Source organism: Puma concolor, chromosome E2, assembly GCF_028749965.1.
Source record: "Puma concolor isolate L17-30 chromosome E2, mPumCon1.1.hap2, whole genome shotgun sequence".
NCBI lineage: Eukaryota > Metazoa > Chordata > Mammalia > Carnivora > Felidae > Puma > Puma concolor.
The window spans coordinates 875,725-903,096 of NC_141681.1; the positions used below are offsets into that span (position 1 = coordinate 875,725).

General features: G+C 55.6%; 1 protein-coding gene across 2 annotated transcripts; it reads right to left on the reverse strand.

Annotated features, from left to right (window-relative positions):
- TCF25 (TCF25 ribosome quality control complex subunit) lies at positions 1-26,853 on the reverse strand. 2 transcript variants are annotated; one of them, XM_086688558.1, is made up of 18 exons: positions 26,514-26,853; positions 19,735-19,884; positions 18,683-18,757; positions 17,883-18,001; positions 17,244-17,309; positions 13,727-13,809; positions 12,520-12,650; positions 11,971-12,070; positions 11,078-11,171; positions 9,827-9,919; positions 9,588-9,693; positions 8,339-8,498; positions 6,785-6,872; positions 5,664-5,822; positions 5,422-5,512; positions 4,892-4,971; positions 3,268-3,340; positions 1-1,528 (listed from the first exon to the last, which is right to left on the reverse strand). In XM_086688558.1, exons 1-18 carry the CDS (start codon positions 26,703-26,705, stop codon positions 1,487-1,489), a joined length of 1,902 nt encoding a protein of 633 aa, XP_086544684.1. In that variant the 5' UTR covers positions 26,706-26,853; the 3' UTR covers positions 1-1,486. The 2 variants fall into 2 exon arrangements, with proteins under 2 accessions (XP_086544684.1, XP_086544683.1); XM_086688557.1 differs by lacking the exon at positions 1-1,528 and adding an exon at positions 2,658-2,960.
- Positions 26,854-27,372: the final 519 nt, after the last annotated feature.

Sequence of the window (27,372 nt, forward strand, 5' to 3'; positions counted from 1 at the left end):
CCCCCACCCCGCCCCGGCCCAGCTTTATGCCTTCTGTGGACTCCACCTCCCACTCTCTCCGCCTGATGGAGAACTCCAAAGGGAGCAAAGGCTCCCAGGACCACAGGGTGGCGCCACGGCCAGTGGGGGTGGTCCCAGGACTCACGCTGCGGCTGTCCATCACCAGGGACCAGCTTCTTGACCACCCTCCACACGTGGGGGCACCGACCAAGAGTCTGTCGTGGGAGCAGCCTCGTCCCCCGCCTCTGTGCCGTCACACTTCAGGGCTGTTAGTATTTCCGGCTCCACAAATGAGGCCTTTGAGACGGACGCGCCCTCCCCACGCCCCCCCCCCCCCCCCCAGCCTGAGACTTCAAAGGGCCTGAGAACTGGACAGCCTCTGGCGGACAACCAGTCTTCTTCCTGGTGAGGCCTCGAGACTCCCCATCTGGTTCTGACGTACCTGTTGAGGACTTCACGGGAGGGAGACATCAGCGTTGTGATCAGTTATGGTTGTGAGGGGAAGGGTCTAAAGGAAATCGCAGATAATCCCCAAGGCCTCTTATAGCAACTCCGACCTCCAGTGCCCCTAAGGGAAACTGAGGGACGGCCAGGGGACAGGTGGTGGACACAACTGTCCCCTCAGAGCACGTGTCAACATGAGACAACGTGCCCGACCCACACGTGAGGAGGCTGTTAAGAGCAGGAACCCCTCAGTCGTCGTGTCCCCAGCACCAAGCGCAGTGCCAGGCGCACGCAGGCTGACAACACGCGAGCATTCGACGGGTCGAGGAGCTCCGTGTGGGGGCTGGGGTGCAAAGTCCGGTGGGATACCTGTGCCTAGCCGTGGCCACAGCAGGAGGTAGGGGTCCCTGACCACCGGGCCCAGGCCCTGCTTCCTTCACAGAGGTTACCCCCCGAGGGCCAGCCGGGGGACACGGCCGCATGAGCAGACATGTGGGGCGTGCGGCCCGGTCCCCCTGACTCTGGACACGGTGGGGTGGGGGGTGGGGGTGGGGGGAGGATCTCGGGAAGGCCTGGCTCAGGGCTGGGTCACAGTGGGTTCTTTGAACTCAGGGAGGGGAATGGCTTCTGCGCCCACCCTGCAGTGTCCGCGCCAGAGACCCTGAGGTAGGGTCTGGCTTGGTGGGAGAGGGCACAACATATCAGCCCCGGGAGGAGCTGATTCACGCTCACCTGGACACGGGGTGGCAGGTCGAGTCTTAGAGCAGATGTTCAGACGTGAGACCTGGCTGTCTTCTTGTCTCCAATAGAAACAAAGAACTGCAAGTAATAACCTAAACCCAACCAGCCTGGCTGAGCACTGATGAGCTGTTAGTCTCTCAGGACAGCAGGCCCAGAGGTGAGCAGTTTCATCACGGGCTGGGGCCAGCCTCTCTCTGCTTCACTACCCCTAGGACACTGGCTCTTCATTTTGGAGGTCACCGACTCCTGGTTGCAAAATGGCTGCTGCAGCTCTGGACATCACCTCCCCATCTGGATGTATTTAAGGCTGGAAGAGGCAGGGTGCCAAGTTCTCCTTGCTTGTCTGTCATTTTCAGAGAACAAACCCCTTCGTGGAGGAACCCAGGAGACTCTTGTCCTATAGGCTGAAGCTTACCGCAGGACACCCTAACAGGAGACCTGTGCGTCCAGGACAGTCTGGGATGATCTCACACTCAATCCCACCTACCGAATCCAGTTATGGGGACAAGGAATGAAGACACCAACACATCTGTGGGACACATGCCCTGGCCAGGGGTGTTCAAAGCAGAGGCTTCTGTTCACCCACAGATGCTGGGAACTCCTGACAGGATAACCTCACGGATGTCCCCAACAGGTGACTGCACAGTGAGGCCAGAAAGAACACTTCCTAGGAAGAGGGACTTCCTAGGAGGCAGGCCTCCGGACCAGGGCTCAGAAGACACCGATCCTGGCCCACCCAGAGCACGCCAGCAGCACCCCGCCCACCCGCCTCGTCTGCTGCCTACAAGGGTGGGGATCAGGGCTGGGAGGGCACCCAGCAGCCAAGAGCACCCAGCTCAGTGCCCTTGGCCCTTCCACAGCCAGTCAGGCTCCTGAGTCAGAGGCAGCCCTATTTGGTAGCAAGCTGTCAGGCGGGCCAGGGCCAGGACTCGCCCCGGTGATGAGCCCTCCTCCATGCCGTGCTCACTCCCTAATCAAATGCCCCCTAGTCTCCGCCATGACGTTCTCCAGAGCGGCCAGGACAGCCTTTCCAAAGCCTGCGTCTCAGCCTCCCTCCAGCTCGGGGCTGCCCTGAAGTGTCCTAATAAAACCACTCTGTCAGCGTGAGCAGATTCCGCACCTGTGGAGCCCAGCCCAAGGACTCCGGTGTCAGCCCCTACGGCTCCCAGCCAGCCTGTTCCACGTTCCTGGGGGAGGGGTGGGGGGGGGGGTCGGGTCAAACACCGGGGCATTCTCAGCAGGGACGCTGCACTGAAGCCTGTGGGACCTCGTCTCTGCTCTGTGCCCCAAATCGTGGAGGGGCAGGGTGGCAACGGAGAGAGCTCACACGGAGCCTGGGCGTGGCTGTGTGTGACCGTGGGTCATGTTCTCTCCTGGGAAACCTCGGGGGCTGTGCGGATCCGGGACCCACCTGCCTCACACTGGGCACTGACCCCAGCCCCGGAAAAGAAGAGCCCAGGCCACACACAGCGTAACCCACTCACATTTATAGGAGACACAAAGGAGGAAGGCGGACAACACATCAGCATTTCTACTCCAGGGAACTGGCCAATTCCGACCAGAACAGCAATCGGGAACATAATTGTACAGCGTTGGGGTGCGGCATCTACGCGGGCTTAGTCCCACTCCCCGTCCCCCTCGGGGTTGTCCTCACGAGCCGCCTCCACGTCGTGGAAGTGAAAGTTGGCCATCATGTCTCGCACGGCCAGCATCAGCCTGTTCAAGCCTTGGTTGTGGTTCAGACCCCCAGCCCCTCCAGCCTCCAGCCTCTCCCCCTGCGGCAAGGAGACTCGTCTGAGCAGGGGTTGTCCTGGGCTGAGGCCCAGTGCTCCCAACCCGGCCTGCCCAGGACCCTGTCGAGAAGAGGAAGCCCCCAGACCCAAACGCGCGTGTCTAACAAGACCAGGCCCCAGCACCGGGTAAGGGAGCCGCGTCCGGTGGAGGGGCCGAGGTGGTGGTTATCGTCAGGCGGGCATGTCCCAGCCTCCCGAGCAGGCCGGCCGCGGGCTCCAGCAAGGCTCTCTACCCGTGCACAACCAGTGGCCCTGCCTGAACCCACCCGGCCGACACGTGCCCACGTACCTCCATGGTGTAGTTGGGCAACAACGACCGGAAGAAGAGGGCAATTGTGTTTCCGTGGCTGACAGGACTCAGCCTGGAAGAGGAGGAAGGAAGGTCAGAAAGTGCCCTCGAGGGAGGGGAGGGACAGGAAGGCAGCCCGAGCCCCAGCTGGGACACGGGGTTGGACCACCAAGACTCCTGCTCAGCTCTGGGTGGGCAGTGGGCGCCCAGAGGTACCGGTGAGGGCTGCTTAGGCCTCCCGGGGAATGGCGTCCAGAGGCGGTGGGCCCTTCGGGACCCGGCTGGTTGAGCCGAGCAGGGAAGAGGGTCACTCTTGAGGAGAGCTGTGCAGGGGTGCAAAGGGGTCACATCAAGGGAAGATTCCAGGGTGTGCTGGAGAGTGCCCCCCTGAGAAGACGCCACGCTGTAAGCAGCTCCAGCTGGACTTTTAAGGACCGGCAGCCTCTGCTGGGCAGAGCCCTTCGGCCACTCCTCAGGTCGGGGCGACAATGTCCAGCCAGTCCGCTTTCTTTCTGAACCTTCCAGGGTCGCAAATTCCTGACTGTCATCTTACTCTACTTATAAATTCAACTGGGAACTACTTCCCTAGAAGCACATAGTCTAACTGTTACAGCACAATTCAGTTAAGAAAAAGTCCTTCGGGGCACCTGGGTGGCTCAGTCGGTTCAGCGTCTGACTTCAGCTCAGGTCATGATCTCACAGTCCGTGAGTTCGAGCCCCACGTCGGGCTCTTTGCTGACGGCTCAGAGCCTGGAGCCTGCTTTGGACTCTGTGTCTCCCTCTCTCTCTGCCCCTCCCCTGCTTGCTCTCTCTCTCTCTCTCTCTCTCTCTCCCTCTCTCAAAATTAAACATTAAAAAAAAAAAAAGATCCTTCATCCTACATAATGTGCTCTACTGAGATCTGGAAACCACACGCTTTCCCGAAACGGGCAAATCTGTCTGTGACTTCCAGATCTACAAGACTGTGCTTAAAGGCTCTTGGTAAGTCAATCGCTCAGCTTTAAAGACTAGAGGAGAGAAAAAAGAAGCTAGTCCACGATTCAAGGCTAACCACTGTCCACAAATCCACTGCAGACTCGGGCTCCGCTGTGCTCTCACTGTGGCCCTCCTGGCTTGGCTGTGTGGGTCTTCTGTACTTCTTGGAACGTGCCCTGTGCCATGCTCCTTGCACAGGGCCTTTGCACGCGCTGACTCTTCTCACGTACCAGCGATATTCCCTCCCCCTTTACTTGTCGAAGGTCTACTGCTCCTTCACACAGCAATGACCACGGCCTTCTCGGAGAGTCATGTGCACCAGAAGTTTCTCACTGCAGTTTTGACTCCACATTTAAGCCTCGATTCCGTAACGAACTTGTTTCCCCACTGCCCTGTGAACGCTCCATGAGGACACAGGGAATGCCTTACTCTTGCTTCCCACTGTTACCTCCAACACCTGCTCTAGAAGCTGACCCAAAAATGCTCCTGCTGTCGACAAAGGAGTGAAAGCACACGCCTGGCAAAGCTGACCCGTGACCCCAAACCGCACCGTCCTCTGCAGGCCTGTGTCTGCGGGAGGCAGTGAGCCCTAAAGCACTGACCTCAGAGCTGTACGAGCAAAGGAGCAAAGCAGGAGGCGGAGAGGTACCTCTCTGGCCTGACGTAGGAGTAGATGGTGTCCAAAGGAGGCAGAGGGTCAAAGCCCATCACAGACTGCGTGGTCACATCCTTCAAAGGGAAGCAGACCTGCCGTGAGCCCCTGCCTTCCCCTCTGCAGGCTTTCAGCCAATTCCAGCCCGGACCGGCCTCTCTGCTAAGAGTCCACCGGTCAGACAGAAACGGTCCCCGGCCGCGAGGCTATGCGTACCGTCCTAAGCCACCGGGTGAAAGGGCAGGGAGAGCCTTTCTTCCACGGGGACACTCACTCTGCCCGCTCAGAGGGCTACGGAGGACACCCGTGGGCAAAAGTGTGTGTGCTGTAGGGAAGGGACAGAATCATATGGTCACTTGTGTCAGGAGCCCCACTTTAGCGCTACGGGACGCAGGCTCCAGGGCCCCGAATGGCCGGGTCACTGCTCTGAGCCCTGTGAGGTCACAGCTCCACCTCTCAAATCCCTGGCTGTGAGGGGAAGGGCCCGGCATGTGACAAAGCTCCCACCCCCAGCCCCTCTGCCTTACCGGGGGGAGGGCGGCAACGGCTTCCTTGACCTCAGACAGGACCACGTGGCGGTGGATGTTCCTGGGCGCACGCTGGTACAGCACCTTCCGCCTAGGGCCGGGAGTAAAGCGGCAGCACGTGGAATGGAGCCCGCCCCGGCCCCGCTGCCCCGTTTGTGATGGCAGCGCCCGAGCAGGTGGGCCTCGTCCTACGAGGATCCTGAGGCCACCTGCCGCCCTGTCACCCCTGGCCCCGAGCCCACCTGCTCTCACATGCTTCCACCGCAGGGTCCCCGGAGTCCACCGCCCGCAGAACCTCGCGGACGTTCTCCTCCAGCCAGCTCATGGTGGCCGGCTCCTTCCAGAGGAAGTGCGACCTTCCGAGGTACAGGCTCACCAGCTGGCTCAGGGCAGGGGGCTGGCTGCGGGAGAGCGGAGCCCGTGAGCAGAATCCACCAGGGCGAGGCCTGGTGCACCCGCCGGCGCCTATGGGCAGCGTCCGGCCCCGTCCAGCAGCCGGGGGTGACAGGAGACCGCCCGGAGGGGCTGCCGACCGGGGCAGGCAATCCCCCGGAGCGGGGCGGGGGCACACACAGCGGTTACTTTTATCCAGGGTACGTGTGTTTTAGGAAGCACAAGTTCTTTGGGGAGCCTGAGCGGCTCAGTCGGTTGAATGTCCGACTTCGGCTCAGGTCGTGATCTCACAGTTTGCGGGTTCGAGCCCCACGTCACACTCGGTGTGCTGACAGCTCAGAACCTGGAGCCTGCTTCAGATTCTGTGTGTCCCTCACTCTCTCAAGATATTTACTTTTAAATATATTTTAAAAATAAATAAATAAAAAAGTAGGAGTTTCTTAACAGCAACATAAAATAGAAAAAGAATATGCACGTGCACGCACAGAGACGCCGCAAGAACCGCTGTGGTTTACAAACAGGGTCTGAGGGTGGCTGGCTCCCTTACTGCACGTTTTTCTGTCGTTTTCTAATGAGAAATTTGGAAAATGTAGTACGTGCCATGCAGATGCATGAGCCACGCTAACGAGTGTAATGATACTAACCCCACCCAGCAGCTGCGGGCACGGTGGGCCCCGTGCCCTGCTCACTCCTCACCAGGAAGGCTTGTGCTCTAGGCTGCAGGCTGCTCACGCACCGGCCAGCTCTGTGCCTGACCCCTGAGGCGATGCCCCGCCTGGACCCGAGACCCGGCCACCCAAGTGGGAGAACAGTCCAGCCGCCGGGGTCTCGAGCAGAGAGCACCTGCCAGGCCCCTCCCAGTAGCGGGGAGAGAGCAGTGACAGCCAGACTCCCAGGGTCTGCCCCCAGGAGCGTCCCCACGACTCCCACACAGGTGGGCACTGTCCTCCCAGGGCCCGTCGGCCTTTACCTTATCTCAGCGTCCGGTCCGAAAAAGCTGTGAGTGGCCACAGCGGCATCTGGCCGCACGCTGCAGTACTCGAGCAAAGGGAGGAGGGCTGCAGAGAAAGCAGGGCCCCCATGGGCACGGTGACACCAGGGTGAGGCTAGTCTACCCACACCAGCCTCTGCCACCTTGGAGGGGGTCGTGCGTCCCGCTGCCTCCCCGTGGCCCGGTCTGCAACTGAGGGGTTGCACCCGTGCCCCCCAGGCACACGCACAAGGCGTTCTAACCACTGACATCACAGTCTCCCTCCGCAGGCTGGTGGGGAGGCCGGCCTGCAGGGTTCAGGCCTGGGGCAGAGCCTGTCTCTCTCCCTGAGCAGCAGTGGCCTCCCCACAGGAGGTCACCTGGAGAACCCTGTCTTCCGAGTGACTTTACAGGCGGCTCATGCCCCGATCCCACACAAACAGCCAGTGCCCACCAAGGGCCTCGCCTCGTAACTTCACGCACCTTGACGGGGAAGGGTCGGTTGTCCTATGGCCTGGCCAGGCAGCCCCGTGTGAGCACGGATGGAGTGGGGCGGGGCCTGGACACACAGGCAGAGCTTGAGAACACTGTCCAGTGGGCGCCCCGAGTAACATGGGTCTCAGCCCTGCCCTGGCTGCCTCCTCAGACCTTCACCATGCTTGTGTTCTCTGTGTTTTCCCCAGCACCTGGTACTACCTGCCACTCTCCCCGCCCAAGGATGTGAGCCCCAGGAGCGGGGACCCTGGTCACCTCCTCTCCCGGCCTGGGACGCAGCAGGCTCACTGAGGTTAAGGGGTCACCTCAAGAGCCTGGGCTGCTCCTCCAGCTGGGGGCCGGGGGGACGGCGTGCATAAGTCCCCACGGCCCGTCCCCGGGACTCGGCCCTCTGTGAAAATGCACGTGGTAGGAGGACTGCACTCCAGCGGGACCCTGACAGACCACACAGCTCTGTCTCCACACAGACGCCAGCCCACTGCTCTAGGATGCCTGGAGGTTCTCCGAGCAATCCCAGGACAACCCTGTCTCCGAGTTATTCAACCCAGTGAAAGATGGGATTAGAAGACAAGAACATAAAGCCGGGGCCCCTCCTGCACGTTCTGCTAAGATCCTGCAGCTCACTTATGTCTCTAGAAAATACCACACGGTGGCGCCTGGGTGGTTCAGTCGGTCAAGCGTCCACCTTCGGCTCAGGTCATGATCTCACGGTTTGCGGGGGTTTTGAGCCCCGCGTCGGGCTCTGTGCCGACAGCTCAGAGCCTGGAGCCTGCTTTGGATTCTGTGTCTCCCTCTCTCTCTGCCCCTCCCCCGCTCGTGCTGTCTCTTTTTCTCTCTTAAAAAGAAACTTAAAAAAAAGAAAATACCACACCTTCAGAAAGTAAGTTTTTCTCAGTCAATATCAGAAACTTATCCTGAAGCCCCAAGACACCTGAACGCCAAAGTCGCTTCTGACTCATTTTCTGCTTTTGAACTGTAACTACCTACGCCTTGTCCAAAAGCCCCGAAGACACGCCCTTCTGTCAGTGGAGTGTGCGCGCTGGGGCCCGCCGCACCCACCTCCAGGGAACATGGTGAGCGCCTGTCGGATCAGGAGAGAGGCCTGTTCCCTCGCAGAGCTCAGCTCCTGCTCAGGGAGGTCTGCTTGCTGACTCAGCAGAAAATAGGCCAACGGCACAGAGAAGGCAAAATTCGGGAGCTGAGACAGGTTTCGATGAGCCTGAAAGGGGCGGAAACACAAAACCTGGAGCTCTACTGTGCCAAAGACAAAAGACTCAAGACCCACAGCTGCTCCAAAGTCACTGGATGCGCCCGTGATGAACACAAGTGTCGTGCTGGCATCTCGTCACTTGGCATGAACGAGAATTTTGTGTTACGTCTGGGGGCTTCCTCGGGGCAGAAAACAAGCAAATGGCCCTGGGAGGGTAGAAAACTGCCTGGGATGGATGAGAGGAGGGGCCTGGGGGGAAGCGGAGTCAGGTGGGGTCACAGCCAGATGCCCGCCCTCATGACGGGCTCGGCTCTGAAAGCAGCCAGCCTGTGCTCTGTCACAGCGGAAAACTGAGTGAGTCGGGGCGGCAACGAGGAGTGTCCCTCCTGCTGCCAGGACCCGATCACGTCCACTCTCGTGGCCGAGCGCTTTCCTTGCCTTTCTCCACATGGGTAGGGAACAGACAACACGTGGCGTGCCATTTCCGCCGCAAAAATGGGACCTCAGCCCTGTTGTGGGGGGATGGGGGTGCTCCAGGAACTTCTGTAAACTAGATCCCCAGAGGCGGGACTCCTCGGCCAAGCAGCCAAGCGACACAATTCAAATGATCTACGTAGTCATTTTTCAATCGCGCACGAACGCGTGGTGACAAAAGATTCCAGCTCGGAGATCAACAAGGTAAGCTGTCGGTTCCCTGCCCGCCACCCCCGCCCCCTAAAGGTGGTCAGGTTCACACATCCCCAGGACAGCAATGCCCAACAGGAACACTCGTTCTCTAGAAGCCAAATTAAAAAGAAAACAGGTGAAGTTAACGTTTACTAATGTTCTATTTAACCCAAATTCCTAAAATAGCATCACTTCCGCACGAAATCACTATGAAGGTCTCGTGTCCAGTCTCAGCCTCGATGTCAGGCTGGAGGCAGAGCCCGTCTGCAGGGGAAACGGGCAGCAGTGGAGACAAAAAGGGAGGAGCACGCGGGGTGTGGCCAGAGCCTCCCCACTGCTTCGCGGAACCGCCCTGGGGCGCACAGACCCTGGACGGAGAAAAGCGGGGTGGGGGGGATCTGGCCCCGCGTCACGGCGCACACGCACGCCTACCTCCCACTCCTGGAAGAGGCGGATCAGGTAGTCGTAGTTGCGCGCTCGCAAGGCCAGGTGGTCGATGAGCAGCAGCATGCACAGAGGGTCCTCGTCCGGCTCCAGGCTTCCGGAGGCGGCCCAGGGAGTGGGGGGGGGGGGGGGGGGGAAGGCGAAGGGAGACAAGGGGCAGAGTGGGCCGGCGTGGACATCCACAGGCCCAGGCCGCGAGCACACGGGCGCCAGAGGCAGGCACCCACCTCAGGATGAGCTTGCAGAACTCCAGCGCCGTGCGGGGACAGCCGCGCTTCTCCAGGAAGCTCATCTGCTTGTAGAGGGCCAGGTAGAAGCTCCTAGATCCAAGACAGTTCCTCGTGAGCCAGAGCGGCAGCCGCCAGAGCCGCACTGCCCGGAAGCCTCGTCCAGCACCGCCGCTGCCCTCTGCTCCTTGGCCGCGCTGGCCATTTCCCGCGCGGCCTAATCACCGCGAGTGTTCGCAAGTGTTCCTGTGTCTGCAGAGAAGGTGACGCTCTGCTTGTTGTTTGCGGTTACGTGTCTGTCCGTGTGGAGAAAAACCAGCTTATCTGGGAGTTGCAACCATCGTGTTTTTTGTTTCCTGCTGTTCGCTTCAGAGGAGAGGTCAACATCTCCTACTGTAATTACCACCTTAATTTGCCCTCAAACCTCAACAGTTGCTAGGGGCACTGCTGCTGGATGCATCCAGTTCTGGGACTTGAAGCATCCTGGTAGGCTGTTACTTGCATCAATAACCAACACCCTGCCTGTGGATGTTAGTATTTTATAACCTGTTTCTGGGAACTAAGAACTTAACTGGAGAGACAAGACTAACACAAACAAAACCAGACAATCTGTGCAGTCGGGATCAGCGTGCCCAGGCTGACTGCCAAGGTGCGGAGGGCGTCCAGTGCTGGAGATGACCACAGACGCTGGAGGCCGTGAGGGAGAGGGCACCGGACAACAGAGGACCCTCCCACCCCCCCACCCCCCGCAGCCCCATGAGGGCAAGAAGCCAGGGGGGGAGGTCAACAGGGAAGCCACTGTGGCTGTTCGGGCTCCATTAGTGAGGGCTGGTGCCAGAGTGGGGCTTGGCGAGAAGACTGGCACCCAATCATGACCGCTTAACACCGGGAACAGGATCAAGCCAAGTGCAAGCAGCTAACTGGCTTAGGAACTGGAAGGTATGGCTGCCCGCAAAGCATTCCAGAGCATTCTAAACTCATGTGGCACAGATCCTATTGTCCACACATACAAGGAAAACACAATTACAGCCCCCAACATAGTGGAGTCGCTTATCAGACTCACTTGTAACAAGGACAGAAGTAACCCCAGGCTGGCCCAATCGGTGCGTCCGTGAGCCCAGCCATCCTGCATTCAGGTTGTACACAGTGAGGTGCCCCAGTGTGAGCTGGCAGGTGGGACGCCTCGGGGACAGTCCTCTGCCATCTCCCGTCGCAGGACAGCTTCGACACACCTGCCACCGTGAAACCCACCTGTTCTCGGGTCTGCGGTAATCCAGCCGGCAGGTCCCGCTGGTGAGACTGAACAAGGGATGAAAGGCACACTCCATGCTGTAGAGCGCTCTCTCTGCAGGCCACACAAACACCAGGGGAGGGGGTCGGGGCCACCGTGTGGCAAGTGCAACCTCACCAACCCCCCCCCCCCCCCCCGCCCCGGCCCCGGCTCACAGAGAAAGCTCTCAGAGGGAGGAGGTCACACGGCGAGGGTTTGGGAAAAGGCGGCGCGCCACAGATGTGACCCTGGGGATCACCGAAGCCACTCTGTGCGTTTGCTTCACCCACAGACCACTTGTCGGCCCCAGGGTTGTATACAAGCACACGTGCTCACAACACCCACAGGCACACGACCACAGCAGCTTGTTCACGCGATCCAGGAAGTGGAAACGCGCCGAGTGTCCCCCACATGCCGGCAGGCACACAAAACATGGGTCTATCCACACTATGGAGCATCACTTGGCCGTACGAGAGGGGAGCTCTGAAGACGTGAGTCACAGGATTCCACTCACAGGCAATGTCCGGAACAGGCAAATGCACAGAAACAGGAAGCGCACCGGGTGGCCAGGGGCTGGGGGTGGGGAGGCGTCAGGTGACGGGCAAGCGTTCTCTTAGAGGTCACGTAAATGACCTAGAATCGGTGGTGACAAAGCTGTACGACTCTGCCAGAACCTAACCACCAGCGAGTCATACGCCATCAATGGCAGCATCGTATGGTCTATGAACCGTACCTCAAGAAAGCCGCTGTTTAAAAGACACCCTGGCAAACCCTGTGTCCCCGCCATCACTTTATACAACGCCTGTGCTCCGCCAGCGAAGGCGTGTGCGGGTGCGGAGGAACAGCAGGGCGGGGTGCCCACGCGCCCCCTTACCTACGAGGTCTCGGGCCATCTCCTGATCCTCCTGAAAGCGGCAAGCGTCGCTGAGCTGCAGGAGCGAGTCAACGTGGTACGGGCTGGTCTGGAGCAGAACCTGCGAGGAGGGGGACACTGATGGGGCAGCAGGTGGTGCCCCTGGACAGCAGCCGGCGAGGCCCCAGCCCCAGGCAGGCCTTTCTCTCAGGCACGTAACCCTTGTGAAAATTTTACCAGCGGTGGCATCCACGACACCCTCACGTCAAACCAAGCTCATAACCAGGCCTGTGGTGGGAACCGGGACCTCTGTGCCCCGGGACCCCCATCTTTACCCTCTGCCACCCCCCCACACAAGCAGCCCTTGGAAGATGAGGCGAGTCCTCGGAAGCATCCTGCCGTGGCCCTCAGCCCCCATGACCCGGGCGTATCCTGGAGGTGAGAGGAGCCAGGAGGGCAAGGTGCTTCCGGGCGGAGTGACCACAGGCTGGGCCCCAGGCCCGGGGCACCCTGGGTAACTGTGGGAAGGGTGTGGGCTGGGCGCGGACCCTCTCGTGGGGACACACGCACCACGATGTTGTTGGGCTCCATGGACTCCACGGCGGCCAGGAACTTGTGCTGTGTCTGCTGGTACTCCTCACTGTGCTCAAACGCAAAGAAGGAGAGGCCTCTCTTGGACTCCAGCAGCCGCATCGACAGACCTGGGGAGAGTGTGGCGTCAGGCCCCGTGGTGTTCCCGGACAGGAATTTCTGCGTGCATCCAGCCTGAGTCCCTGTCACAGCGTCTGCTCTCCCGGGATGCCCGGGGCTGACCGCCCACAGCTCGGTCCACACCGGCACCACGTCCCATCTACGCCTTTCCTCGTAAGATGTCCCCCCGGCCCCGCCCCGCCCCCGGGGGTGTGGATCGATCATCAATGTCCCAGGACAACAAACCTGAGGACACACACGGCGCCACCCCCATGGCATGTGGCTGGGCCTAAACAGCGGTTGGAGCCCAGATCCAGGTGGGCATGGGAGACCGTGCAGGGGCTGCAGCCAGGCCTCTGAAGCAACGGCGATCTACACCCCACGAGTGGACGGCCTTTCTCTTTGTACCACGTGTTGGGTAGAGGCCCAGTTTCTTCTGAGGAACCACTTACCTCCACAGAACAGGTGAGTGGTTCCAGGCTACCCTCGACCCAGTCCCTTCTGACGGCCCCGCCACAGAGCCAGGAGCTTTGTCTGTTCAAAGTGGCTCGGGGGCTTCTGCTAGCTAAGTGGGGGGGTGTCCTCGCTGCCAGCACACAGGAATCACGCAGAACCCCAGAGACACAGAAGCAGGGCGTGGCTGTCACACGCTCCCATCACAGTGGGCACCCCGGCCCCTCCCCTCTGTCCCGCCCGACCGGCCCAAGGGCTCTAGGATGCTCCTCCTTTTGGTGTCGTGATGTCAACCACAAGCACACAGCAAGCCTTTCTGCACTGTGGCTGTTTCCCTTCAGATACGCGTACTTATTACATGGCAACAGAACATAAAATACCACGCTTGAAAGACGAACTTGATTGCCTCCCGTGGTACAGTATTCACAGGAAAAAAGAAAAAGGTAGACAGAAGCTGCATTGAACCGTATTCGAGAAAACACGCAGCTGGCCTGTGTTGGGGGGTGGGGGGCCCTCCGTCCTCCAGCACGAGGCCGGGGCGCACGCTCACACGCCCGCACGCTGGCTCTGCACAAACAGGGCAGCGGCCTGGCCCAACGGGCGCAGGTCCTCGCGGCCCGGTGCCGGCCCTCACCTGGTTTGGCGTACCGTGGCCAGGCGCTCTTGGGGGTCGTCAACCACGTACACTTGGGGTACACACGCTGCCGCTGCCTCGGCCTGGGGAGAACGGACACGGTCACGGCTTCATCTTCGCTGCCTGACCTCTGAGGGACCTCGGAAGCAAAACCGCGGGGAGGGGAAGGGAAGGGCACGCACAGGACAGAATGCAACAGCACTCACAGAACGTCAGCAGTGCCCAGCCAAACGAAACGCCGCATCTAAATAACCAAACAACCAGAGACAGAAAGAACCGGAAGTTTTTGGGTCTAGCAAAATGGCAGGAAAGAGAGGTAAAAAGGAAACAGAAGTTGAAGACCAAAAACAGAGAGGAGGAGGAGGAGAGCAAGCCTGTGGATGCAATTCCCTGGGGGCCGGGCTGGACAGATGCTCCGCTGGCTGAGCGCAGAGGGCAGAGGGCAGAGGGCAGAGCTCTGTCTTGAGGCGGGTCCTCTCCTCGCCTCTCAAGACGCCAGCGACGCAAGAACAGGATTTGAGAAGGGAACAAGGGGAACCACGGAAGGAACCGGTGGGGGGGGGGGGGGCGCATCAGGACACCGACACCAACACACTCCTGGGTGAGAACGAGCCACACAGCACCAGTGGGCGGCAGGGGAGGGAGGTTGAGCTCCCCGAGATGTGGCCCACAGACTGCCCTCATCCCTCAGCCCGGTGCTCCTGCCTCGCTGGGCGGGGATGTCTCCGGCGGTACCAGACCGCCCCCCGCAAAGTGGTGGTTGCAGGGAGGCGTTTCTGCTCCGTCACTGACGCTTTCTTTCTTGAGCTGAGTAACGGGCATGTGGACATGTGTATGTGATTCTGTGTATTTTCTCGATAATATGAACCATTTTGTTAAGAAAATAAAGATGAGTAAGAATCTGGCCTGCATTAGAAACAGGATAAAAAAGCAGGTTTCTTATCCCACCAAGAAGGCAAAATGCAGGAGGAAAAAACATGGTGCCTCAAAAGCACAGTCATAGGGGCACCTGGGTGGCTCGGTCGGTTAAGCGTCCGACTTCGGCTCAGGTCACGATCTCACGGTCCTTGAGTTCAAGCCCCGCGTCGGGCTCTGTGCCAACAGCTCAGGGCCTGGAGCCTGTTTCAGATTCTGTGTCTCCCTCTCTCTCTGCCCCTCCCCTGTTCATGCTCTGTCTCTCTCTGTCTCAAAAATAAATAAACGTTTAAAAAAAATTAAAAAAAAAAAAAAGCACAGTCATAGTCTGAAGAACACTCAAATGACTACCTCTAAAATGTTGAGTGTCTGGCCCTGAAACTTTCGCCAGGTTTATTTTTGCTTCTCAACCGGCATCAAAACCAACGTGAGGTTTAGAACCTAGGATAAGTCTGATCTTTGTCCACTTAACACTTCTTAGCGGTTGGCATCATGCGGTAGATGCAGTAAAAAACGCTCTGTGCACGAAGGCCCGTTGGCAGGACTTTCTGTAGGAGGTGTGAGTGTTCAAGTTTCCAGACACTCCAGCACGGAGCCCAGTTCTGACCGGGAGCTTGGTAGGGTGTAAATAGGAGAATTAACTGGATATGCAGAACTGCCTGGTCGATGGAAGCCCAGGGACAGCCCGGCCCTGCAGTGAGCTGTCCACACAGAACAGAGAGGAGGCAGGGAGGTAGGTGGGGGGCAGCGGGGGGGAGACAAGAGCAGCAGGAGGGCGAGTATGCCGTATGCGTCTGTCATAGGAAGCTTTCCGAGAAAGAGCTGTGCACAGGCCATCTGCACGTTCTGAGACGGCCACCGGAGAGGGACAATCAGAAACACACTGAGTGCGTCTGCACGCAAGGGGTACGAGGGAACCGTGGCTTCTCAGGGAAGCCTTCGGTGGGACTTAAATTTTTAAACAAATCAATACCCTAAGAAGTATAATAATACTATAAAAACAATAAATGTAACTACATTAAGTATCATTTGCACAGAAACAAGACCAGGCACAAGTGTGAAGAAAACGGCAAAGACAGGCCAAGCACATGCAAACAAGCGGAGCTAGGCTGGGGAGAGGCACGATGTTCAGACCAAGAGGAACATTTTATGTATTTATTTATTTATTTTTTTTTTTAAGTATCTTTATTTTGAGAAAGCACAAGTGGGGGGGGGGCGGAGTGAGGGAGAGAGAGAGAGAGAGAGGGAGAGAGGGAGAGGGAGAGAGGGAGAGAGAATCCCAAGCAGGCTCTGCACTATCAGTGCAGAGCCTGACGCTGGGCTCAAACTCATGAACCGTGAAGTCATGACCGGAGCTGAAATCAAGAGGCGGACGCTTAAGCAACTGAGCCACCCAGGTGCTCCCCAAGAGGAACATTTTTAAGTGAAAATGTTTTTCATCAATATTCCACAAGAAGACATAAAGTCAGAAACCCCTGTGTCCTGAATAACCTAACACCAGAGATAAAACCAAAAACCATCAGCAAATAACAAGAAAAGTCCTCCACGTGTATATTATGACAGAATCTAAAACCCCTAACGCTACGACAGGTCAGAGGAGGCAGAAACACTCAGGCGGTGGGTAGGCTAAGGCACACCGGTATTTGGGAGGCAGCGGAGAGACTTGGTGCTAACACCACAGGGGAATACCCACTCCTGTGCAATTGCACTAGAAAAGACCACACGGACGCAGGACGAGTGCAGCCAGCACACAAGCCGGCACCTGTCCCCCGGGGCGAGGGCATTCCCCTCGTGCACCGGGCGTGAAAATGGTGCCTGGAATCCAACCATGAAGAACCATGCGGCGTGAGACGCCAGCAGAGCCCTGTGGTTCCGGGGAACGAGGAGTGTGTGCAGAGGGGCCCCGGAGAGGGGCAGCAAGCTGTCCTGACTGGTTACCTTCGGGGGTGTCAGAGGAGACAATTCTGAATTGCCTCAGTTTTTTCTTTTATAAAAAGCATTTAATTCTACATTTAGAAAACACACGGACAGTACTTGAAAAGACAAAGCCTCTGCCGGTGTGACAGCTCCTGGTCAGAACGGACTCGGTGCTGGAGCGCTGGGAAAGCTGAACACCCACACCTCCTACAGAAAGGTCTGCAAACAGAGCATTTCCCCCTGGGTTTACCACTAAGAACTATTAAATTAACAAAGACCAAACTGATCCCAGAACCTAAACCTCGTGTTGGTTTTGCTTGCTAAGAAACAGAAATGAAGTTGGCCAATATTTCAAGGCTAGAAGCTCAAAATTTTAGGACTTCCAGAATCCCTGTAAAATGCTGGCTCACAGGCTAATAAAGGCAGTGTGAGGGTTGGAGCCCCATGGCCATCAAAAAGGTCAAACACCAACTTCTCCCCAGCCCCCTTCAGATCCCTCAGAACCAGAAGTCCTTAGGGTTTCCTCCTGTAAGGCCCTTTGCCTAACCTCCCCCAGGGTCTAACCGACCTGGAGAAACTCCCTCCCCCTCCCCGAGGACCCCCTCCCCCTCCCCCTCCCCAAGGGTCTAACCCATCCGGAGAACCTCCCTCCCTTCCTTGGGAACGCAGCCAGTGTTGATCTTACCTTTGTTCCCCCAGGACAGCTCGAGCACCAAAATATCTTTTCAGTTCTGTGTCTGGATTCAGGTGTCTAGAGAATTGAAAATTTCACGAACAGAAATGAAACTGAGTTCTTCTACACTGAGTCTGGGGATTCTGAAAGGTCACATAAAACCCAGCAGAGAGAACAGCTATTCTGGGAGGAAGACAACCGGCAGGCCTCCTTCAAAACCACGCTAACCCGAAGCAGAGGCGGCCGGTCCTGGGGCCAAATCAGAGCAGCCTCAGACCTGCGACTAGGTCAAGGTGTGCTCACGGACTCAGGAAAAGAGACGGCTTTTTAAACACTGGCAACAATCTCTTCAGTAGGGACAGGCTTTTCATAGGCATCTATGAGGACAAGACAGGAATAACTTGTCCCAGGATGACCTCTGACTTCAGCACCTTCCGAGAAAAAAACACTCCCAGAGATCTACAAAGCTAAGTGATGGGTCCTTGGAAACAGAGGGGTCTCCCTCGCCTTCTGTCCTTGCCCCTGTTGCCTCAATGCTTGGCGATAAACCTACATCACTTTTAGATCAAGACAGTAAGTTTCCTTCTTTTTGAAATATTACCTTCCCTTTGCAAAGAGTCTCTGTGTCAGCCGGGAGGGGGACGAGCTAACCTGTGCTCCACATATAGGACGTGCTTCTTTGAGCTCAGGGGAGGCGGGCCTGGGCGGCTTAAACCACCGCCATCCTCAATCCTCTCCAGGATGCGATCAATATCTTCCAGCCCATTTTCCTAAAAGCCCCAGAAGAACATCTAATCACCACACAGACTTTATTTTAAATGTAAGATCGACAATAAAATGGTTTTTACAAAGAAGAAGCATTATATTGGGTCTGCTTCCTGAACACTGCACTGCACACATATTTAGAAAAAAAAGGAGAGATGCTTCGTTAGAGGAAGCTCAGAATCGGCGAGATCATAGAACCAGAAGGACTCTTGAAATGACCAAGTCACAAGCCTACACTGCTCATCTTTCGGATGTGCCCGCCAAGCTCTTCAGGTGGCACTTGGGCTGTAACTGCCAGCGACAGGCACAGAGGGCCACAGCCTCCTCAAGACACACAGAATCAGGTGATGAGGGCCGCAGGCGATAATGAAGACAGATTTTCTGACAACCGACTGGACCTGGAGGCTTACACCTCAACATCTGATTAGTCCATCAGCACTAGAGAAAGGTCGGGGCACAGGGGCAGTCCAGTGACAGAGGCTGCACCATCCAGAAAGCATCATTTCAGACGTCACCAGAAAACAGAAAGCACAGAGGGAGGTCTGACCCTCAAGGAACAAAGTGAACAAACACGAGTGAGATTTGGTAAGTGACCTTCCCTGACCTCTGAGTTAGACTCCTAACGGGAAGGAATCAAAATATCAAATGAAAATGAACTGCCCTGAGAAACAGCCAGATGCACATACCAGAATTTCTCCTGCAGTGTTTTTCTTATTTTTCTGTTTCTTTTTCTTCTTTCGGAGTTTGCCACTTATATTAGACTAACAAAAGAAGCACATTTTAGTCAATGAAAGAGACAAAATCTTACCCGCTGACAACTAAAGCAGCAAGCTACAGAGGGACACGGGAACACAGGCTTGGTCCCCTCCCTCCCACCCTGAACGTCCTGTGAGCTCACCCGCTTCAACAACACAGACCTCCCACTGGCCCACAACTCTGGTTCCCTCCCAGTTTCTCCTTCCTGACAGAATCGTGGCTTCCCAGGACCTCAAGAGGCTCACAGGGTGTGAAGCATCCACCCACCCGCCCTCTGCCTTCATCTTTCACTTTGTCAACCACTCTCCCTGCCACGCTCAGCCACCCTGGAGACTGGGACCCCGCACTGCACTCCCCCACACCCTTGCTTGGTGCCTCTGCCCGAATCGCTCTCGCCCCTTCACCTGGCCACCTCCTTCCCCGCAACGTGAAGCACTACACCACCCCAAGCTCAGGCAGGCGCCCCTCTCTACGCCACGAGTCAGGGTCCCTCCAGCTGCACTTGTCTGTCCTCATCTGTCGCTCTCTCGACCAGAGGCCCCAGGAAGGCAGACTTGTCCCCAGAACCCGGTAGGCTGACAAAAAGCACTTACTGAGTAAACAAGCAAAAGATCTCCTGAGGGACCCTCTCCCGCACTGCCGTCGTGCACACCAGCCACACCCCAACGCTAACCTGACCTACGTACTTCTTCAAGGCACGTCCACCCAGGGTCTTGACCACCTGACCAGAGCTCCAGACACACAGTCACAAAAAACACACCCCCTGGGGAGAGAGGAGCAGACCCTCCCAGAGTGTGGAGGCCACTCTTGTGCCAAGAAAACTTGACTCGGGGACGCTGTGTGGGGCCTCCTCGATGCCCACAACTCGTCTTGAGGGTGTCATGCAAATCTTATCAGGGGTCCCAAGGAAAAGTGGGGACGACTGGGACCCAGAAAACGACAGCAGAGGGTGTATGTGGCTGGCACCTCCTAGTCCCCACACCTGCTCTGGGGGTGCTGCCTTGCCAGCCACTTCTCCAGCTTTCTTGACATCTGCACCTCCACTCTGGGATCTCCTTCTGTTCCCTGTGAGCAGACACTCGGGTCTCTCCCCATTCAGCACTGGTCCCTCCTCAAGGTCCTCAATGTTTATCTGGAAGACAGATGGGAGAGAACAAGGGTGTTACGGGTGTCCTGGTCACAGATCCCATGGCGATACTGACCTGTGTTAGAGACAAGAGAGCAGGACAGGGCGGGGGTGGGGACGGGAGGCGGGGAGACACGTTCAGGATCACCCTGAGGTCACAGGAGGAAGAAACGTAAGTCTGTGTGCCTAGCAGAGCCGTACTGCTCACCTTCTGAACAGCTCTGGTTCACGGTTACTTTAGTCAATAAACTCCAGAGAATGCTGGGCACCGTGTGGCCCCACGGGGTCTCTGTCTTCAGAGGGGACATAATGAAGAACCCCCAAACGTTACAACTTACCTCCCTTATGGAACAGAACCCTAGCACAAAGATTCGTATATACATTTGTTCTGTCGATGCATTAATATTCTTTCCTCCTACTGGAGACACTAGGTAGCTCATCTACAGTAGCAGACAGGACAAGAACCTGGGGGAAGAAACAGTACCCAAGGACTGACCTACCTGGAAACTCTTCCCTGATAAAAGTAACACACGATAATAAAAATAACTCAGGACAGAACCTTACATAGTAGCGAAAAGGAAGGATCCACACATGCACACGCTCCCGCACACCCTAAACACACACCCTGGAGGCGAGACAGGGGCAGGGGTGGGTACAAGTTACAGGGGAAGTTCTGGCCCTTTAGCCAGTCAATGAACAAACAGATAAGAGAGGTTAGCAGGAATACTACCTATGCTTCATGAACCAGATGAGATGGGATGGACCCAATCTAGTACACTGAAATACACAAAATACACAAAAATAAAACTGTATGTTCAATTTAGAACCTCTGAAAAATATAAAGCTAAAAAATAAAAATAACATCTATTTTTTTATTTACTTATTAGTTTGTTTATTTATTGAGACAGAAAACACGAGCAGGGGAGGGGCAGAGAGAAAGGGAGAGAGAGAATCCCAAGCAGGTTCAGCATCGTCAGCAAGAGCCTGACGTTGGGGCTGGATCCCACGAATGGCAAGATCATGACCTGAGCCAAAATCAAGAGCTGGACACTCAACCAACTGAACCACCAGGCACCCCAAAGTAACATGTTTTAACCCCCACAACCCTGAGACAATTTCTTGTTAAACTTGAGGTCACACCGCAGCCGGTGAGTTTTTCAGTGATGGTTCTCTTTTGGCCTACCGTCTCAGCTGGGAAAGTGTCAAAGAAAAGAACACGGGAACAAATTTTTGTGTCCTTTGGTTTTGCTTTCTTTACCAATGGAGCCTACCAAGGACACAACCCAGAAGTACGTGACGCCAATCTGTCTGCAAATCCATATCTGACTCAAAAATGCTCGACTTCTAGCACAATAGTTTCTGTCCCCGCGTCGCCGATACTGTGGGGACTCCTACTGCAGGCACCTTCTTTTGAGTGGTGGCATTGTAAAGCCAGAGGCCCATGTGTGGTCTGGTTGGTTTGGATGTTGGAGCAAAGGAAGAAAACTAGAACGTGGCCTCCTGGGACATTTCCTCTAAACAAGTGGGGGATGCACTGGGGAATTGGCACCTACACTTTCTCCGGTATTCAACGGAATTCTACCCCTAATGCCTCTAGTGAAGCCGGGTGCTGGTTTACTTCAAGTCACGTCCGCTTCCTTAAAATTTTTTTGAGACAAAGAGGGTGCATGCACACGCGAGAGCAGGGCAGGGTCAGAGGGAGAGGGAGAATCTTCAGCAAGGTCTGTGTCCAACGCAGAGCCCGACTCAGGGCTAGACCTCATTACTGTGAGATCACGACCTGAGCCAAAATCAAGAGTTTGACGCTTAACCAACTGCGCCACCCACGTGCCCCAAGAATTTTTTTATTTTATTTTTAAGTAATATCTACACTCAGCGTGGGGCTCAAACTCACAACCCCAAGATCAAAAGTCACATGCTCCACTGACTGACCTAGCTAGGCGCCCCACTAAGATATTATTTTTTGAGCCCCTTCTGGAAACTTGAGGTGTTCGGAGAAATTCAAATGCATAAGCTCTATGCCAAGCTAAGCTTCACCTGAAATATTCTGGGTCTGTGCGCACATGTGCAAACCTCCAACGATATACATACTCAGTCTTGTTTCTTTACTGGAGAGAGTTGCTAACTGCGCATGATTCACTGCTATTTGTATCAGCAGGCACCAGCACTCAAGGACTCTCCACCCACCATCCTGAGATAAATCTCATTTGGTATCCAAAAGCTGGTACTTTCATCAGTTTCACGGTCTCAAATGGGTAACAATTTCAAGAGGTTCTTGTTCACTACACACATATTCTCTGCTATTCCACGGGGATAAGGCTTGATCGATACTTCAATAAACACCGGGTGGGAATTTCGTCTTTTTTGGGGGGAGGAGCACGGAACCGGAGTATAATTTATGTGGCTTGAAACGGACGCACAGTATGAGTTTTGGAAACTGCATAAGTATGTAACCCACACTCTTACCAAGATGTAAGATGCTCCCATTACCCCAGAAATATATGCCTCCTACCATCTCCAACTAACATTTCCTGATGACTCCGGCAAACATTGCTAAGATTTCTTCCACCAGAGATGGCCTGTGCCCGTCTTAGAACTTGGTGCAGAAAGAGCCAGAGTATGCCTTCTTTTGTGTCTAGCTCCATTCACACAGTGTAACGTGTTGACGCTTATCCTGCTGGTGCCCGTATTATTGGTCACCAGTACTCCTTTGTGTGGACGCGCTACGTTAGCTTACCCATCAGGCAGAGGAAGTCGCTTGAGGGTCTTCCCATCTGCGGCTGTTTGGATGAAAGCTACTGTGTGAGCGTTTTTGCAGAAGTCTCTTGGGTAAGTACGCAGAGGTAGAATCACTGGGTTGTAAGACACAAGATTTATGTTGAGGGGCGCCTGGGGGCTCAGTCGGTTGAGCATCCAACTTTGGCCCAGGTCATGATCTTGTGGTTTGTGAGATCGAGCCCCGCATAGGGCTCACTGCTGTCAGTGCAGAGCCCCCTTCAGATCCTCTGTTCCCCTCTCTCTCTGTCCCTCCCCTGCTTGCATGGTCTCTCTCTAAGAAAAATTACTTTAAAAGTACTGTTTCTGTGGGGCGCCTGGGTGGTTTAGTCGGTTGAGCGTCCGACTTCGGCTCAGGTCATGATCTCACAGTTCGTGGGTTTGAGCCCCGCGTCAGGTTCTGTGCTGACAGCTCAGAGCCTGGAGCCCGTTTCAGGTTCTGTATCTCCCTGTCTCTCTGCCCCTCCCCTGTTCATGCTCTGTCTCTGTCTCAAAAATAAATAAACATTAAAAAAAATTAAAAAAAAAAAACAAAACACAAAGGATCAAAATCAACTCGATATCAAAGATGACACGTGTTGAACACCAACTCAAAGATCACTGAACAATTTCAAGTCCTTATTCCAGCCAAACAGCAGCAGCCTAATCACTGAAACTTATTTTGGAAGAAGTTTGGTTTTTTATTTAATTTTACAACTTAGATGCTTATTTCAATTACTTTCCAGGCATGACCATTATATTGAACATAAAAACAGAGACATATACACATACAGTTAACCCTGTAACAACACAGGTTTGAAATGTGCCGGTCCACTTATATGCAGAATTTTAAAAAAGAGAGAGAGATGATTTCTAATCTAAAGCCAAAACAACAACAACAACAACAACAACAGCAGCAACAAAATCAACAACAACAACAACAACAACAGCAGCAAAATCACCCAAGGGCTAGTTGTGAGGATAAATCCATGAACTAACAACGAAGAATGTCTCCTGCTCTGCTTCCCTCTCTCCAGGAGAGCACTTCTAAGTGCCCCGGAAAGGCTTCTAAGGAAACCACTTCAGGTCACATTCCTACCGTGGTTTTCAATTTCATTTAATACCTACATTTGCAGAGTGCCGTCTGCCCAGTATGGGCTAAAGGCTACACACGTTATTACTTCATTTATCACTCATGAAAATCCCATGAAGTGAGATCATCGCCAAGAAACAGGGAAACTGAAGCTTATGTTAGATATCTTGTCCACGTTCTCACAGCTATGAAGAGACGGGGCTGGGATCCAAACCTAGGTCCTTCTGACTCCAAAGCCTGTGCACACACATTCTGGCTGGAGACAGTACATGCTGGTCCGCTTAGAGGAAATGCTAATTCATGCAGTAAATTTTCTGCATAGCTGGGTGCCAGACACAGGGTGGTGGGGACGTGTTAGGGAGCAGCAAAGTCTCTGTTCCCACAAAGCTTCTACTTCATCAGAGAGCAAGGAAGGAAAGTAACACCAAACAGAAAGAACCGACAGAGAATCTGTACGGTATGTTCTACGATAGCTGCCAGGGAAAACTGAGAGACAACAGAAGAAGGGGAATGGGAATGCGCAGATACCTCCACTTTGAAAGCAGGCAGGAAGGGTAGGCAAGACTGAGAAGGCGTCCTCTGAGCAAATCCTGAGGAAGGAGAAGTGAGACACGGGACATCTGAATACACGGTGTTAAAGGCAGGGGAGACAGCAAAGGGGACAGGTCACTATGGCTACAGCAGAGCGAGCAAGATCGTAAGGAAACGAGGTGGCAGAGCTCATGGGGTGAACGAGACCGGCGTGGGATCATTGGCGGGTTGCAAAGAAAGGAGGGCTGAGGTCAGACGTATGCGTGACTGTAGCTGCTGCATTCAGACAGGTGGCAGAGGAACAAGAAGAGAAGCACTGGGCCGAAGGATGATGGTGACCCAGGCCAGAGGCAACAGTCCCCACCCAGGTGCTACCGGACTTCAGAATGGTCTCGCACACTGTTGAGAGAGAGAAAGATCAGGGATACCTTCAGGTTGCTGGCGTGGACAAGAGGAAAAGCGGAGATAGAGAAGGCTGGAGGAGGCAGAAAGAGCAGTCAACAGTCGGACACACTGGGTTTGAGATGTCTGTGAAAGGTCTAAGAGGTGACAGACGTGGAGTTGGAGGTATGAATCCCAAGACCAGGAAGGACATCTGAGCTGCTGACACCAGTGTCAGAAAGTGGAAGGGAACACACAAACAGCAGAGTCCTGAGCAGGTACAGACCTTGAGTCCCTCTGACATGATGTCATGGGGAGGTCCACATCAGAATTCTTTTCCTCCATTCACACAGGTAAGCATCTGCCATTTTTTTCATTTCTCCCAAACACTCTGCCCCCCTGTCCATCTACCCTCCTTTCTTCTTCAGCAGGAACATTAACTTTGCTTCAGAGACAAAAACCATGACATGGTTAAGGGTACAAGTTTTAGGTCAGAAAGCCTGGGTTTACTCTCCAAGTGTCACTTAGCATGTCATTTGCACAGGGGGGACTACAAGATCTCCTTCCCAGACTATGAGAATCATATGATGTAGCAGCAGCACCTGCAATGTTCAATGTCCTCCAAAGAGCAGCTGTTGGTGTTAAGGGCTAAATCTTGGGGATATGGGGAAAGAGAAAGCACAAGCACATAAAACGTCCGTGGAAATGGCTGCCTACAGCACACATTGATTTCAGCCCGTGGACAAGTGAGATGAGAAGGAAGACTTCAGTATTCTGAGAGAAGTCAGAAAAGTGGCAAATTTATGGACACGTGATGTGACGGAAATACAGGACAGACACAACTGGCCGTGTTTCCAACTGTGGGAGCTGGGAGATGAGCACGTGAAGGTTAATACTACTTTTATTTTTGTACATGTTTGAAATTTTTTATGATAAAAATGCCAAAAAGGAAGAAAGAAATGAGAAGAAACAGGTAGCGGGGAAGGAGTTACTTTTCATCTCGGAATCGGGACAAGTGGAGGGAGACTGGAGAATATGAAGAAAGCGCTTCGTCCCAACTCCCCCAGAGACTACAGGGTGAGGCTGTCTCTCACCTTAAGAGGGAAGGTCAATAATCTAAACCAATCTCCCAGACTGGAAGCCCACACGCCCCGCCATCTTATGATGGGTGTCTAACTTGCCAACTTTCCATAAAGCAAGCAGCAATCACAAGACCAAGAAAGAGTCACTGGTTTCTCCATGATCTTCAGACCTACTGCTGTTTGTTCAACCACTCGGGCACACCGAGGAGAAGATACAAGGTGAGCAAAACGGACACGTTACCCGCCAGAGGTCAGAGAAGCAAGAATAAGGCGATGCGCGCACATGCCGAAGTACAGACTGAGGCCAGCTAAAGAAACCCCGGTGGGCGTTTACTCCTCAATTCACATCTACGGTGTCATTTCTGTGTCAGACACTTGCTGTGGGTGCAGAGATGAGCTAAACACCATCGCAGCTAATGCAGCGATGAGGAAAACACCAAGTCCTGGGTTGTGAGAAGTAAACAAGAATGTCAGCAATGGCCCTGCAACAGCTTAACGTAGGCAATGTTCGGTCCTGAAATAACAGCGCCCAGACCTGGAGAAGTGAGGCCCCGCCCACTGTGATGCGGACCCGCCCTTCTACGTAAAGACCACGCCCACCCTGCAGCCCAGACCCCCGACAGCCCCGCCCAACCCGCCGTGGCCCCGCCCACCCCATCGCCTGCTCCACCCACTGGCCACTGGCCCCGCCCCCACCGCAGCCCAGACCTGTGTGCCCCGCCCCCTGACGTCACGACCCGCCTGGCACAGCACCCCCTCCCACCACCCCCACCCCAGGCAGCCCCGCTTCTCACCAGCTCGAACCGGTTGTTGACGCAGACGCCTTCCTTCCCTGCACCCCGGGGGCGCCGGCCGCCTGTTCCCCGCTTTGGACCTTCTTCTTCCGCATCATCGTCATCATGGAGGGCAAACTGCAGGGCACCGGGCCCGAGGGGCTCCTGGCCGCGCTGTTCCCCCCTCAGCCTCCGGAGGGCCCGGCGCGACATAGGACCCAACAGCCGCTGACGTCCGGAGACCGGGAGAAGGAAGAGCCGAAAAGAGAACGACCGGCGCGCCTGCGCACTTACGGCGCGCTGGCGCGAGCCCGAGCTCTGGCGTCTGCGTGCTGCGGTCCTCCGGAACTTCCTCTCCGCCAACAGTGGCATCCAAGAAAGTGCGGGCGCGTCCGGGCGAGTTCTCGCGCGAGTTGGGCGCCTCCGCGCGGCAGTCCTGGCTGCCCCGGTGCTGGGTGTCCCCGGGTCTTCCGGAGGCGTGCCCGGGACCGACGTCCGGCTGGGACGGGGATGGGGGCTCACGGGCTCCGAGCCACCTGCACCCGGGGACCTAGACTCTGCTCTCCGAGTGCGGGCTGGCTGGGCGGGAGGAACCCGCAGGTAGGGTTAGGTGAGGAGAGGGTGCGCGCAGGTGGGCGTACTGCCGCGTGGTGTTCCAACCGGGGCGATGCACAGGTGACAGCTGGGCGACCTGGAGGGTCCTAGTGCCCGCTCTGCACGTGACTCCTCTCAGTCTGCCTCCACAGCTGCAGGTGGGACATTTTCCTCCTTATTAAAAGTAAGCAATCCAAATCGAGGAGCTTCCCAAAGCTGCGGACGGATTTCTGGACATCCGCCTCCCCGGGATAGACTGAAACCGAATGTTAGGGGCGGTCCTGGA

Bases quoted from the DNA above. Each gene is read 5' to 3' on its own strand.
- TCF25 (XM_086688557.1), bottom strand. From the start codon at position 26,705: ATGTCGCGCCGGGCCCTCCGGAGGCTGAGGGGGGAACAGCGCGGCCAG. The intron at 18,758-19,734 runs GTGTGGGGACTA...TTCTTTTGTTAG, and splicing joins AGGCAGCACCCCCAGAGCAG to TCTAATATAAGTGGCAAACT. The intron at 3,341-4,891 runs GTACCTCTCCGC...CTCCTCTTCCAG, and splicing joins TCCTACGTCAGGCCAGAGAG to GCTGAGTCCTGTCAGCCACG.